We start from the raw sequence: 14,818 nt of genomic DNA on the forward strand, positions 1-14,818 counted from the left end.
ATTTTGAGAGAGACAGAGAGAGTGCAAGAAGGGTAGGAGCAGAGAGAGAGAGAGAGACAGAGACAGAGAGAGAGAGACAGAGAGAGACAGAGAGAGACAGAGAGAGAGACAGAGAGAATACCAAGCAGGCTTTGTGCTGTCAGCACAGAGCCCAATGCGGGGCTTGAACTCATGAAACCATGAGATCGTGACCTGAGCTGAAATCAGATGCTTAACCCCCTGAGCCACCCGGGCGCCCCTCATGAAGCGTGATTTTTATCAAGTCAGAAGACTGTGGTGCTGTCTCTGTGGCAGGTGCCAGGGAAGAGTGAGGGATGGGAATCCAGCTTGGGATTCTAAAGGAAGAGAGAAGGTTGCTGAAGACATGTTCATGTCTATACAGATATCCTTTCCAGGTTGATTTGGAACTATGTAAAGATATTATAGATAATAATTTACGAGCGGAGAGTTTCATAGTTTTCAAAACTGATGTTGGGGAAAAGTTAGCTACACATTGATGCTCCTGACTCTTCACAATGCTGGCACCTGCTGTGCTTCCTGTTTGGGGAAATCACAAGGTAAAGTGACAGTGGGTTTATCAGTGGTACTTCCCAGCGTGGGTGCTGTGCTGAGAACAGCATCAGCTTTTACTCAATTTCCTTTATGACCTTAGGGACCATGGATTGCTGCTGTCCTTGCTTTGCAGACAAGAAAAACAGAGACACAAGGAGTTAAACACCCATCCAGGTTCACGGAGCTTCTAAGTGGTGAAGCCAGTGTTCAAATGCAGGCACAGTCACCGCAAAAAAACCCGCTCTTAACCACAGCTCCGCCACCCTCACGGGACGGCTTTGTAAGGCCGGTCACAAGCATGTGGCAGTTTACAGACGGAGATTTCCTGGTCTAACCAAAGATGTCCCATCATGAAGATCAGAGAAGTAACCGACACTAAGTCCAAAGAACTACACATCTATGGCTTGAAGAGTAACACAACAGACTTGAACACAATTCCAAGTCCGTTGAACGAATGGCCACGTAACTTATTTTAAAACGAACGGTCCAGTTGGAATGATGCTCGATGGGTGCATAAATTCACTTTGATCTACTATTGGGGTGGTTTGCTGGCAACTGAAGTGCCCTAGCCAGGTACTTCAGAGACAGTTAATAATAAGGAATCTGGTCAAGACTCTGCTCATTGGAGTGGCCCCAGAAGCACTGCAAAATATCATTATCTAGATATAGGTCGGGAAGTCTAAACAATAGCTTAGGAGGCATTGGAAACACCTTCTTACCGACAAAAAGATGTTGTGTGATACATTCCCTCAGCTACTTTTCCCAGTCCAAGGCCAGGGCCATGCGCTAGACTGACTGTCATGGCGGTCCCAAATTGGCTCCGTCTGCTTGTCACACACACCGGGCAGGCGCTGGACACACCGAACATCGACACAGAATGCAGCAGACATTCTGGCTCACCAGGTATTTAATAAACCGTGAGTTTCAACTGACGTCATGGCGCATGCTCCAAGGTAAATATTACTTGATGGCTTTGTTTTGCTTTCATAGAACTGAGAAAGTGAGGCGCGATCTGGATGAACAGGGAAGAGACCTTCTCCTATGGAAAGTGCACACCATCAAAGTCACCCCACGGATCTCCATACGTGCCCTCGTCACAATGACGTCTGTTCCCACGAAAGCCATTCCCCTGTTGACATCCTGCCTCTTCGAGGGATAAAAACCGTAAGACATGGAACTACACCAAAACATGAATCATTAAACTCTGATTTATCCATCTGGGGCCCACATGACCTTTTGTTGATTTCTCTCAGAGCACCTCACTGAGATAAACAACTGCCAGGACATGAGTGCCGACCCCATAAAGGATGGTCTAGGAAACAGTGTCAAGACCTACAAAACAGGCCTGAGCCTTGTCCTGGATTTGTAGTCTCCAGACACAAGTTTGACTATGGCAGCTGAGGACCGCGTGACCAGGCTTGGGCATTAAATGGGCAGCACTGAATGAACCAGCCTAGCAAAGCTCTAGCCTTGTTTCACAGCAAGCCTGACCACAGTGTGAACAGTGTTTCTAGAGCATTCCAAGCTCGAACTTGGGAAGTACTCTGGGAAGGGGGCCTCTTTGGCCAGCCTGGCCACATGCCCCTCTCCTCGACACCAGCCCCCATGTGGACACTAGCCGTCAGCACAGGGCTCAGTGGAGAGGGATCCGAGGGCTCCCCGGTAGGTGGACAGAGGACAGAGTGCCATGAGGACCGTGACTCTGGGGAGGAGGCGGTGCCTGGGAACCACAGAAGCTATAGGAAATGGGAGGACAGGGGACAACAGGGAGCACCGGGCATGGGCACAGGGAAGGTGTGGCTGTCTGCATGGGCTTTTCCCTCTGGTCACTGTCGCTTAAGCACTGCCTGGCATGTGAGTCCTAAAACCAAGCAAGAGGAGTGGGCACGAGGGAAGCTGGCTGAGGGCTTATTAAACACTCTTCCCGCTCATTGCACGGGGCCAGGCTGCCCGGCCAAGCAGGGTCCTCAGATCTGACCACATCTTCCAAATACCTTTGGGCTCTGGACTAGTTCAGACAAAAACTCAGACCTGGGATTTCATCTATACCAAACCACATATTAAATAAATACCCTTCAGGCCACTTTCTCAACTCCGCCTACCATTCCAGCCCAGTGATTCCAGCCTGTGCCCCAAGTTCACTGCTCCCTCTCATGCCCACCGCTGTCTCAGAGGAGTTGAGGAGACAAGGACTTCTCTAAGGGGGGAAAGACTTGGTTCTCAAATGATCCCAACACATCCTAGCTTCCCGATGGGGTATAAGCCATTTCATGATAAGGACACAGCACTGACTGACGGTGTTATTTTGGAGTATGCGTATGACCGCTGTGGCAGTAGGGGTGTGGATGTCTCATAGTTCAGGGGAAACACGTAATGACTTAAAGTCCTGTTATTGGGAAATCACATGCCCAAAGTTCTGGGCTGCACCACCATACCGCACGTGTCTGCTGGTGACGGTGGAAATGAAGACAGTGTTAACAATAATATGGACTTGCCTGAAAGTGTGACTTCTTCACAGGTCCCTGGACTGGAGTTCTCAGAAAGGTCCACTGAGATCTTAATTTCCGTTTCTAGATAACCAACGTTACTAAACCTTAAAGCGGCCGTAGGGCACTATCGAGCCATTTTCAATCTTGTGTTAAAATCAAAATTCTGTGTGACTGCACGGCATTTGCCCAGAACAACAAAACACAGGTTGCATTTCGCTGATCAAAACTAGTCTGTGGCCGCCATGGGCTGAGGACTCCAGTGAGTCAAGGGGGCACACGGTGCCGAGTTCCTAGCGTGAAGGTTGCTTCAGTCAACTGGCCCAGACCTTCCATGGAGAGAGTGCACACCTTCGGACAAGCAGTGCAGGCTCCCGGCAGCCCTCATGTCTCCCCCCTCGTCTCTCTCCCTCAGCCGTCAATATCCTGAAATGTCCAATGTGTTTAAGACTCCTTTCGGGACACAAAGCGAATCCTATCAATACTGCATTTTGCTGCCAACAAGCCCACAGACTGTAAGGTTGCTTCCCACAGACACAGCCTAGATTCTTCTCAGAGCTAACGTCGCCAGGCACGTCAGGCCCTCTGCAGACACTATTTTAGGGTGTGTCCCCCCCGCCTGTATATGTTTTTATTTTATTTTTTTTTAAAGGAAGCATCCAGAAGTGAAACAGTTAAGGCACAGATTAGAAAAAGGACAGTCTTGAAAGTTTACCCATTATTCAAACTTCAAAATTCAGATTCCCCGGGGCTCTCAGGCCCCCACACGTCAGAAACGCAAGCATCGGCACACAGAACCTTCCAGGGAACAACACTAAGTAGCTTAAGCTGCCACATCAGCTGTGATTGATTCAAAATATTTGGGGCTCTGTTATCACACCAACACAATTTCGTGTAAATGCCTTGAAGAAAAATTTCCTTTCAATGGATTTGCTAAAGCAAAAGCTTAACTTGAATTGCCAAGCAATGAGCTTTTTATTTTATTAGGAAGATACTAAAAAAGATATTTTAAATCTTCTGGTTATGGACTTTTTTTTTTTAAAGGAGATTAGTCCTGAGCCATGTAGGCTCTTATAGCCAGGACTCCAGGACCTTTTCTTTTTGGGGCACCTCTGGGTTGCTACTGCACTGACCTCTCTGGACGTTGGGGCCTGACACTCATGGGGCTGGTTGTGCACACAAAACATACCTATAGTGGACACTGGCTCCCTCTTCATTCCAGTGACACCCTCATGTGAGGCGGCCAAGGATGATGTGACAATAAAACCTCAAGGTTTCCTCTCCCGGGGCCCAGGAAGCAACTCAAAAGCCAGAATCCTGAGTGCAATCCAGAACATTCTGAGCCTCACCATCCACATTAGAGTGAACCATCCCAGAGGGAGGACTGCACTGGGGAGGACAGCCTCGATGGGCACCCACGTTCTGGCATGCCGGCTGGAAAACAGGCTGCACAGAAATCAGGATGGTCATGGCCTCGGGAAAGGAGACGTGGGTGGAGAGGATGGACCGCTCAGGGGAGAACATTCTGGAAGGATGGAATTCTCCATGTCTTGACCAGGGTGCATAGTATATACATCTGTCAAACTCATCTAAGTATGTCCTTATGATTGTGCATTTTGTTGTATACCACTTATATCTCAGCTTATTTTAAAAAATGTTTATTTATTTATTTTGAGAGACAGCGTGGATGTCTGCATGAGTGGGGGAAGGGCAGAGAGAGAATCCCAATCAGGCTCCGTGCTGTCAGCACAGAGCCCTATGTAGGGATCGATCCCATGACTGTGAGATCATGACCTGAGCTGAAATCAAGAGTCAGACGCTGAACTGGCTGAGCCACCCAGGTGCCCCTTAATTTTTTTTTTTTTTTAACTTAGAAATCAAGTCCTAGAACTTTATGCTTCAGAGAGCTCAGTGAGATTACGCTGAGTGATACGAAGCTTACATATCCAGCTGCTTTCTGCTCCAGAGTGTATAAAGCCTCGCAGTGCAGGATCCTGGCTTGAGCAGTGCATAGCACTGAGGAAAAATGGTATTTCCTGGGCTTCGTAATGCCCAGGGCATCCCTTGATCACCCCTTGACCCGGCCTAGCATGGTGAATTGTCACTGTGACCACATGGTCTCAGGCAGGTAGGCTCAGAACACATAGCTGTTCATCAGCCCAATGCCGGTGCGTAAGCATCCAGATCCATACCCGGATTTGTGGAAAGGGAATTGTCCTGGACTTGAACGGTGATACTCCCCGGTACCTGTTCCTTAACTTTGTGTGAACCTGGGCTGATCACTTAAGCTCCCCTTACATCATGTGGGAAGTGTGAATGATACGGCTCCCATCAGGATGTTGTTGTGAGGACACAATGGGCTGAATGTTTGCGTCCCCTGAAACTCACTTTGAAGCCTAAATCCCCAGCATGATGGTGTTGGGAGGTGGGGCCTTTGAGAGGTGATGAGGTCATGAGGGGGGAGCCCCCCTGATGGGATTAGGGCCCTTCTAAGGGGATGAGGAGACCACATCTGTCTCTTCCCCTCTCTCTGCCATGTGTGGGCACAGTGAGAAGACAGCATCTATGAGTGCGGAGGGGGCTCTTCATCAGACACCAGATTGGCCGGCACCCTGATCCTGGACTTCCAGCCTCCAGAACGGTGAGAAACATGCTTGTTGTTCACACCCACCCCCATCCACAGTGTTCTGCAGCCCGAGCTGAGACAGACAGATGGTTAAGTGAGGTAACAGGTAAGAAAGTGCTCAGAACAGTGACTGGAACGTACTAGCAATCGATACATAATCGTTGTTGTTACGACGAAAGTCTCATTAGCACGGAGACGGACTATAAATGTTTAAGAAGAGCTTCCCGCTCAGATTTTTAGTTATTTAATAATGCATTCAGTTGGAGTCCTCTGGCGCCAGAAGAAAACCAGTGGTGGGAAACGTCCAACAAGGCGGATGCACTCGGAACAGCAAACCACCTGCACTGGCTTCTCTGGAAAGCTTCACCCGTTACTTCTTTTCCAGCTTTCCCTCCCCAGGCAAGACAAGGCATCCCACCGCTTGGGAGGGGGTCCAGAAACCTTTGCATTTGCACACCTCCCAGAAGACTGCCCCCTTCCCCTTCGGCGAGGAGCTTGGGTTCTGGAAAGCCCTCCACACCTGGCTACCAGGTGAGGGCTCAACCCTGACAGCATGATGCTCCCTGAAGCTCCAACAGTGTCTTTTTAATTTAGCAGAACTTTAAGAAACTAGAGGCTAATTTTCAGCTGAAGTGGAAGGAAACCACCACCCCCCCCACCAGCATAGCAGGAATGGGACCCCAGACCCCCACGTCTGCCCCACCCGGTGCGACTCACCTTCGTACAGCCAGTCACTGAGACCGTTGTAGATCACGCCTTCCTTCCCAGTAGACACCACACGAATGGCCTGCTTCCCAACGTGTGCGCAGTAGTAGATGTTGTTTTCAAAGATAAATATCTAATTGGGAAGAGAGAAAACACAGTGTTAACCAATGAAGTGGCTATAAATAGGGTACTCGTAAGAAGTCAGAAGTTGGGGATGTGGTTTGCATCTGCCTGGTGCATTTATCTGATAGGACAAAGGCAGCGTCAGGATCAGGTGGGGCTCACCCATGTATCGTGTGCATTTCTGGTTAATCAGAGACTCCAGACTTCACACAGTTCACCCTATGCCATCTTTAGGTACGTTCATCCTGTGCCATCATTTTCCACGCGTGAACAGTTTGTGGTCTGATACTTTAGGCACTTGCACGTCAAATGTGTTGACTATTTCAGCTATTGTATTTTTCCTAGCAATTAAGATGGGTGAGCTGAAAAACTGGCAATCTGGCATTTATTCATTCACTATTCATTAAAAATTATTTAGTGGCGCCTTTTCTGTGCCAATCACAGGAGGCAAGGTGATTAATGGGGTGGGACGCAGAATGGGCTTTTATTCTACTTAGAGTCTGGTAAAGAAGACAAACTTTACCAGGAAAATGTTCTGAGGGTGCAGGTGCAGCTCTGGGGATGTGTAACAGGAATCCCTAACTTAGGCCAAAGGATTCACTGAGAAAGTGATGGGCAAAACATTTTTTATCGCAGAAAAATACATCTAACACAAAATTTGCCACCATGACTGTGTTTGAGTGTCGGGTCCTGTGGCATTAAGTACATTCACACTGCCGTGCCTCCATCGCCACCACCATTTCCAGAACTTTCCATCTTCCCATACTGAAACTCTGTCCCCATGAAACCCTAGTCCCCATCCCTCCCCAGCCCCCTGCACCCCGTTCCACTGTCTGTCTCCACTAATCTGGAGACTCTAGGCACCGCACGTAAATGGAATCATACAATATCTGTCTTTCACTCAGCATAGAGTCCTCAAGGGCTACGGAAAGTGACAGGGTTTCGAGAAAGTGCTGCTCACGCTGAGGCCTCAGTGAAGACAGCACAGAGATGAGAAGCTGGTTACAGAGAAGAAACGGTGTGAAAGCAGAGACCAAGCGGGCACAGGGTATTGGTGGAGGTGGACAGAGGCTCCTGCAGGCTGTCCTGTCAGGGGCATGGTGGCGGGGGGGGGGGGGCAGGGGAGGGCAGGTGCCCCACCAGCAGCAGGAAGCCCTTGATGGTGGCCTGAGAAGGGGAGCATCACAGTCAGATGAGAGTCTTCTGGCGACGAGAAGGAAGCGAGACCGTGAACGGGGGACCGTGTGGCTGGCCTGGCCATCTGAGGGTGCTGACAAGGGGACAGTGGGGGACACCAGCCAGGAGACAGCCGCTGACGGCATTGAGTGAACCAAGGTCTAGGCGAAGGGGTGACACGAAGCAAAGTTGTTCCTGACCCGCTGGGTGGTGGTGACCCAGTTGCGGAGAAGAGGATGGTCTGGATCCGTGGTTCCTGAATGCTGATGGCCCCCGAGAATGATCCAGAGAGCTCTTAGAAACCCCACTGCCTGGTCCATCAGCCCAGCCCACTATCAGTATCGAGGGCTGAGAGCCAGGCATCAGGATTTTTAGAAAACATCCCACTTGATTCCAACCTGTAGCCAAATTTACGATCTGTGACCCCAGAGAAACCTAAGGTCTCTTAAAGTAACGACTTGCAGACAAAGCATTTGCGCTCTCCGAGGTGCTGACCGGCTCTGCCCTGTATTTCCGTAGGAATCCCCGCTTCTGTGCCCGCAAGGCTTTGGACACGCTGGTAGCAACCGGCCAAGTGCCGACTTCTACATATGGACCAGGAACGGGACTCAGATCTGGTGCTTTTCTTTTCTTTGTTTTATTTTTTCTTTTACAGATGGGGGAGGGGCAGAAAGAGAGGAAAAAATGAATCTAAAACAGGCTCCGTGCTCGGTGCAGAGCCTGATGTGGGCCTCAATGCCACAACCTTGGGATCATGACCTGAGCTGAAATCAAGAGTTGGATGCTCAACCAACTGAGCCACCCAGGCTCAGGCTTTTAACGAAATTCTAGAAAAACATACTGTCAGTGTCATTTAAGAGACCACAGAGACAGGGTATTTTGCAGAGTACAGGAAAGGGTGGAAATATTAATTTTTTATTGAAAATGCAAAAAAAAGGCAATTTCCCCAGATGGTCCTCACTGACGGTACATCTGAAAGGACCACCAAGTGTTAGTTTTCTGCTCTGGGCTCCTGACGCTTACAGCATTCACTTCATCCCGAAACGAGTTGGAAAACTTCCAGACACAAGTATACATCCTAATTTAACTTCAGTAGCTGTTCTTATGAGTTTGCCTAAGGGTGAGATGTATTACTAGATTTTAACTTCTTTTATGTATTCTAAGCCTATAATAAATTTTTGAATTAAATCAGACTGCAGCCAATTAATATTTTGGGTGAGTAAAATTTGCTGTGATAGATGTTAAAACTTTTATCACCTTGGTTTTACTTTTAATGGAAGGAAATGAAAAGAAACAAGTTGTACCTAAGAGTGCGTTTTGCTTGGGAGATGTTTTACCTTTTCCTTCAGATGTTCCAGTGGAGCTCGGCTCAGAGGTGAGGGATGCGGTGTGGCTCTGTGAATGGTGGCACGGGGAGGGTAGGTGTTGGGGAGAGTGGCTGAGTTCTCCACTCTCCATGTTCTGTCCAGCACCCCGGCCATCACCTCGGGTCCTGATGCCCACGGGAGCACCTCACCTTCCTGGCTTGCGACCCCCACAGTCCCTGGCCTGGCCCCCGTGGTGCGAACACAGCCACTCCCCTCCTGCCGGGGGGTTTCTCACAACCTAGCCTGAGGTGGGTGGTGCCTCCCTGGCACATCCACTGGGAACAGGTGTTCCTGCTCCCGTCACCCCCTCCCCAAGTTCACCTCCTACTTGGCCGTCCTGATCAGTCTTTCCTAAAACACCACCTTTATCATGGCATTCTGTTACACAAAACCTGAAATGGCCTTCTGTTAACTATGGAATAGAGTTGAGGCGTCTGGTCTGGGGTTCAAGACCCGACTGTCTCCCTTGGCCTCTCTCCCCTGCAGGATTTATGGTGGTCCGACAACATGCAGGGGAGCGAGGGTGAGAGGCAGTCCATGGGGGCTCCCGTTTGCAGGCGGGAGTCCAGATTCTACAGCGCTCAGTCTGCTCCAGGCCCCACGAGGGCGTCCAGAGCACGGGCTGTGGGGGCAGAGGATGTGCTACGTGACCTGGGCCCATTGCTGGCTTCCGTGTGCCTCAGTTTCTCCTGTCACTAGAGACGGTAACAACCTAGTCTCAGGTGGACAAGAAGAGTGAGTTGGCAAATTCAAAGCAATGCCCGGCACAAAGGATGGGCTCGCTAGCACATCTGCTACTGCTGTTGTATCATGTTGTTCTGCGATGATGACCACCGTCATTATAAAAACCCATTCTGTCTGGGGGGATTAGGAGAGGCTTCACGGGGGAGGTGACATCTGAGCTAGACCCTCAAGGATAAATGCTTTTAATTTTCATCAAGTCCAATTTACCTATTTTTTTTTCTCTCATAGCTTGTGCTTTTTGTGCTCCACCTAAGAATCCTTTGCCAAAACCAAGGTCATGAGCATTGACCCCCATGTTTTCTTCTAAGGTTTTATAGTTTTTGCTCTTAGTTTCGGGTCTATGATCCATTTTGAATTGTTTTTTGCATATGTTGGCCATGCATTTTCAAATGCTTTATAAACATTAATTCAGTTGAAAAAATAATGCTATAGACAGGCATGAGCCTTGTTTTGAGGATGCAAACACGAGCACGGGGAGGGTAAGTAACTTGACCAATGTCTTGTTGGCCAGGGGTCAGCAGGGGTTCAAACCAGGTGGTGTGGGGGTCACGAAACGCCATGCCCAAGGTCACCAGGGAATCCGAGGAGGAGTCGGGATTGGAACCCAAGCAGGTCTGTGCTCTCAGCAGCTACAGCACACTGCCTCTTTATAGCGACTTGTTAAATAAACAAAAGGTGTGATTTCTAACCAGAAATGAACCAGAGACCACGGATACCTGTTTGAGCCACAGCGTCTCCTCACTCTCCCTCCGGCCACTTCTTCAGGCAGAAGAACATGACTGGATGGCATACAGGTCACAGTGTCACTGTCACCAGGATTTTGCCAGCAGATACAGAAGCCATCACAGGGTGTTCCCTTACCTGGGTTTATTCAGGGGAGCCTGGGTCTAGTGCTGCATGATCCACTGGGCCACGCCAGCCTCAAGGCCCTGCTGGCTCCTAAATCCTATCAGCCAAGGCTCTAGAATCGGTTCCAGTGAAGGGGCCGCCCACCTCTATAGCCTTCCCCGCTGTGGACACCTGGTTGGCGGCCGGGTCTGTGCATATTCTGTACCCCACAGCTGTTCCAGGACCAGTGAAAAGGCTCGAGTTTAGTCCGTGAAAAGGCTGCTGAGCCAGCAAAGCCTGCCCTCACCACCGCAGCCCTGCAATCCCAGGCACGGAACTCTGCCCTTGAGTCTTTCTTCCAGAAAGTGTTAGAAAATATCCTCCAAAGTGGCGCGCCTGGGTGGCTCAGTCAGTTAAGCGTCCGACTTCAGCTCAGGTCATGATCTCACAGTCCGTGAGTTCAAGCCCCACGTCAGGCTCTGTGCTGACAGCTCGGAGCCTGGAGCCTGCTTTGGATCCTGTGTCTCCCTCTCTCTCTGCCCTCTCTCTGCTCTGCTCACACTCTGTCTCTGTCTCTCAAAAAGTGAATAAACGTTAAACAATTTTAGAAAATATCCCCCAAAGTAATGAGATGTACACAAAGCACAGGACGGTGACAAAGCGTGTTCTGTGGTCTTTACGTGGTGGTTTCCAAGCACCACAAGTGGCCGCCGGGGACACAGGGTTTTCTGGTGGGACAGAAGACAGTCCCCACGTCCTGCACACTGGTGATCCTGATGCCCTCCTCAATACCTTCTCTGTCCTCACCTGGAGCTGTTTCCTCTGCTGTCTGCCCAAGTCCTGGTCACCCTGGGAGGCTCTGCTGGGCTCCGTCCTCCCAGAAGCCCCTGTGTCGCCGTCCTCACTGTCCTGCCTCTGCTCACCGACACACACGTGGCTGCATGTGGAGAGGGTTTTAAAGAGGGAGCATGAAGGTCAGGCAGAGAGGATGAGGGAAGTTAGAAGTGGGGCAGGATGGTCACATCCCACGGGCCAGCGGCAGCGCTTCTGGTGGATGCCGGTGCGAGAGGAAGCTCTTTTCAGAAGTGACCAATCCGCAGAGACTTGAGGAGAGTTCGTTTCCTGCTCCTGCCCAGACTCGGCCACAGCAGCTGGTGGAGATGCTGACAGAGGAGCGGCCACGGGCCCTGGGGACACAGGGGAGGTGCCCCTAGAGGGACGCGGCCCTGGCTGTCCCTCCTAAAGACTCGCTGACCTCAGCAGCAGAGGCCGTGAAGAAAGGGCCGTCAGTGTGCGTCTTGGGGCGCAAGCTGGTGAGAGCCTCCCTCAATGGCAGGTGCTGCAGCAGAAAGACTTAGGTCAAGTTTTCCCTCCTTGTGCACATGACCTGAGCAGATGGGGACAGTGGGCTACCCACCCTTCGTACCCCATGTTTCTCCTCTTGGTTCATCAGCCTTCTCAGCTGACAAGACTCCAGTTGACAGAACTAGGCCTGAGTGCTGTCTCCTCAGCACCCCTGCCGCCCTCCCCTCCACTCTGGGGGCCACGTTTCTCTGTGTGTGATCAGACACGATTATCTTTTTTGATGAAATAAATTTAAATTAATTTCACGAGAACTTGCAGGGTGGAAGTTTTGCTGGCATCCTGGCCCACACAGCTCACCTGGGAGCCCCAGATTCCAAGCGCATCACCGTGCTTCTAGAGTGGGTGGGGAGCGGTCCAGACGATGCCCAACAGACAAGATCTAGCCCGGGGTGGGAGGAGGCCGTCACTCCCTAATTCACAACCAAAAAAGGAAACTTTTGGAAAGCAGAATTTGTGGAATAGTTCAAGATCAAAGGCAAGGAAGCTAAAAAGTCCAGAGATGTTAAAAAAGAAGAAGAAGAAAAAGAGGAGAAGGTGCCAGGGGATTTTCTGGATGGAGCGGAAACACAGACAGAAGGCCGTTAACAGAAGAGGCCCGAACTCCGTGGCAGAGGGCGAGGGCGGCAGCCTGGGGCACGTCCCTGTTTATGGAGGAGGTAGATGGCAGGGAGGCCTCCGAGCTTTCATGTGATGGGAATACCCACGCTGGGGTCCCCCTATCTCACAGGTTGCAGGGCGCCATCGGGAGGGGCCGTCGGGTCCCAAACGGTCTCGTAATTCACATCAACACCACGCTCCATCCACATCACGGGGGCGAGTGCTCCAAAGAGAAGGCCGAGCAGGTGTACTGGGGCTCTTCCTCCTCGTTGGAAAACCATATTAACACCGGCTTTAACACACATCAGCTGACCAGATCCTTCTTTCCATATGGTGTCATTCTACTGTTCCTCCCCGCGCCGGCAGGATGAAGCATCCAGCATCTCTTCCCATCCAAACCTCCTCTTGCCAGGCCCCCCTCTCTGCTGTTCCCAAATCAGCCCCACTCATTCCTGCTGGGTAAGGCCCACAGCACCTGCCAGGACCCCCTCCCAGCCCGGCCAGATCCCCCTCTATCCCCAGGCGCAGCAGAGGCTTCTCCCCTACGTTCCTGGGCTCACCCCGCCCTCAGGACTTTGCTGGCACTTTCTGGTCCATTTCGCCCCTCCTGCCACACAGAGCTGTCTCCCCTTCAGCATCCGCGGGTCCTTCTCCACAGTCCCCGTGAGAGTCCAGTAGGGTAGGGATGCGCGTCCCCAACCCTTCTTCTCCCTCAGCATCCGTAACAGGACCGTGCGTCCAGCCCTACTCCACAAGTACATGGATTCATTTTCAAACAACTAGTTGGCAAAAGTATTTCTTCTATGGATTTGCTTTTGCTTCATCTTGATTCACGGAGACCAATTCCTTCCCTCGTTTCTGGGCATTTTGGTTCTTTCTGCTATCCTTGCAGTAGAAGGTGCGAGCCATACATACAGCAATTTTAGCACATCCCTTGCCCCCAAACACATTCTGATTTTAAATAGAGATTTCATGAAATACAAACCAAACAGACTGAAAATATAAAGTATATTTCACTATTCTTTTATAAAACACATATTTTTATTAGTGTGACTTAAAAAGTTTTTTAATATTTATTTTTGAGAGAGAGAGAGAGAGAGAGAGAGAGAGAGAGAGAGAATGAGTGGGGAAGTGGCAGACAGAGAGGGAGACACAGAATCCAAAGCAGGCTCCAGGCTCTGAGCTGTCAGCACAGAGCCTGACGCAGGGCTCAAACCCACAGACCACGATATCATGACCTGAGACAAAGTTGGATGCTTGACCGACTGAGCCACCCTGGTGCCCCTAATCTGAGTTTTTAATAAGCACTTTTGACTTATTATGGTTTATATACTCATGGTTACAGTAATTTTTAAAGTTTATTTATTTATTTTTGAGAAAGAGAGTGAGTGTGGGGGCTGGGAGGGGCACAGAGAGGAAAAGAGAGAGAATCCCAATCAGGCTCCATGCTGTCAACGCAGAGCCCAACATGGGGCTCAATCTCACGAACTGTGATATTGTGACCTGAGCTGAGATCAAGAGTTGGACACTTAACAGATTGAGCCACCTAGGCATCCTATGGTAACAATAAATTCTTTACGAGTTCAATTAATTGGAAATCTCTGGAGGAATGTGAACTTTCAGTTAAACAAGTTTTCAGGATGAATTCTCTAATTAAAGATCTTTCTGATTTCAATGTTTAGAGAAGTATTTCCATATTTTCCTACTTTTAGGATATATTAGATAGAATGAGGTACATACAGCATGGAATTGGTGTTGAGTAGGGACCTTGAGTTGCCTAAGCTCATCGGCATAAATATGTATTCTCATTGCCTAGAACTGTTGCTGTAGTTGTAGACGAATGGATTGGGTTGAACCTATACCTGTCCTCAGAGTTGTTTTCCCTGATGCTGTTGGTACAACCCTTTTCCACGTAAGTAGTACAGAGAAAAACCAATATTTAGTGTATGAGTTAGCTGGATTTAGACTAATTGAATCTTTGACTTGTTTTGGAATCTGAAAACCTAATGAAACTTCAGCTGACTCGGTAGAAATCAACATTTGTCTGTGTGAGTGTGTGTATTAAGTGCTAATTGATACCCTCAGTATTTCTAAACCAGATTCGCAGTAGAGGACAATAAAACACATCTCCACACGTTCGAGGGCTGGTTACAATAAAGCTCAAAGTGACATCCATGGCTAAAGAGGGAGCTAATTATCTCAGGAACCAAGGATGAGATAATTACTGTAATTGGGTGCAACTTAGCTCT

The 14,818-nt window shown here is 49.7% G+C and overlaps 1 protein-coding gene across 6 annotated transcripts in view; it reads right to left on the minus strand.

Annotated features, from left to right (window-relative positions):
* DPP6 (dipeptidyl peptidase like 6) overlaps nt 1-14,818 on the minus strand; it is a 944,937-nt gene that overhangs the window by 125,470 nt on the left and 804,649 nt on the right. For all 6 annotated transcript variants that reach the window (XM_027051282.2, XM_027051281.2, XM_027051278.2 and 3 more), the window contains one exon: nt 6,382-6,502. In XM_027051282.2, coding sequence (XP_026907083.1) covers nt 6,382-6,502 — 121 coding nt within the window. The remainder of the gene's footprint in view (nt 1-6,381; nt 6,503-14,818) is intronic.

This window comes from Acinonyx jubatus, chromosome A2, assembly GCF_027475565.1.
Source record: "Acinonyx jubatus isolate Ajub_Pintada_27869175 chromosome A2, VMU_Ajub_asm_v1.0, whole genome shotgun sequence".
Taxonomy (NCBI): domain Eukaryota; kingdom Metazoa; phylum Chordata; class Mammalia; order Carnivora; family Felidae; genus Acinonyx; species Acinonyx jubatus.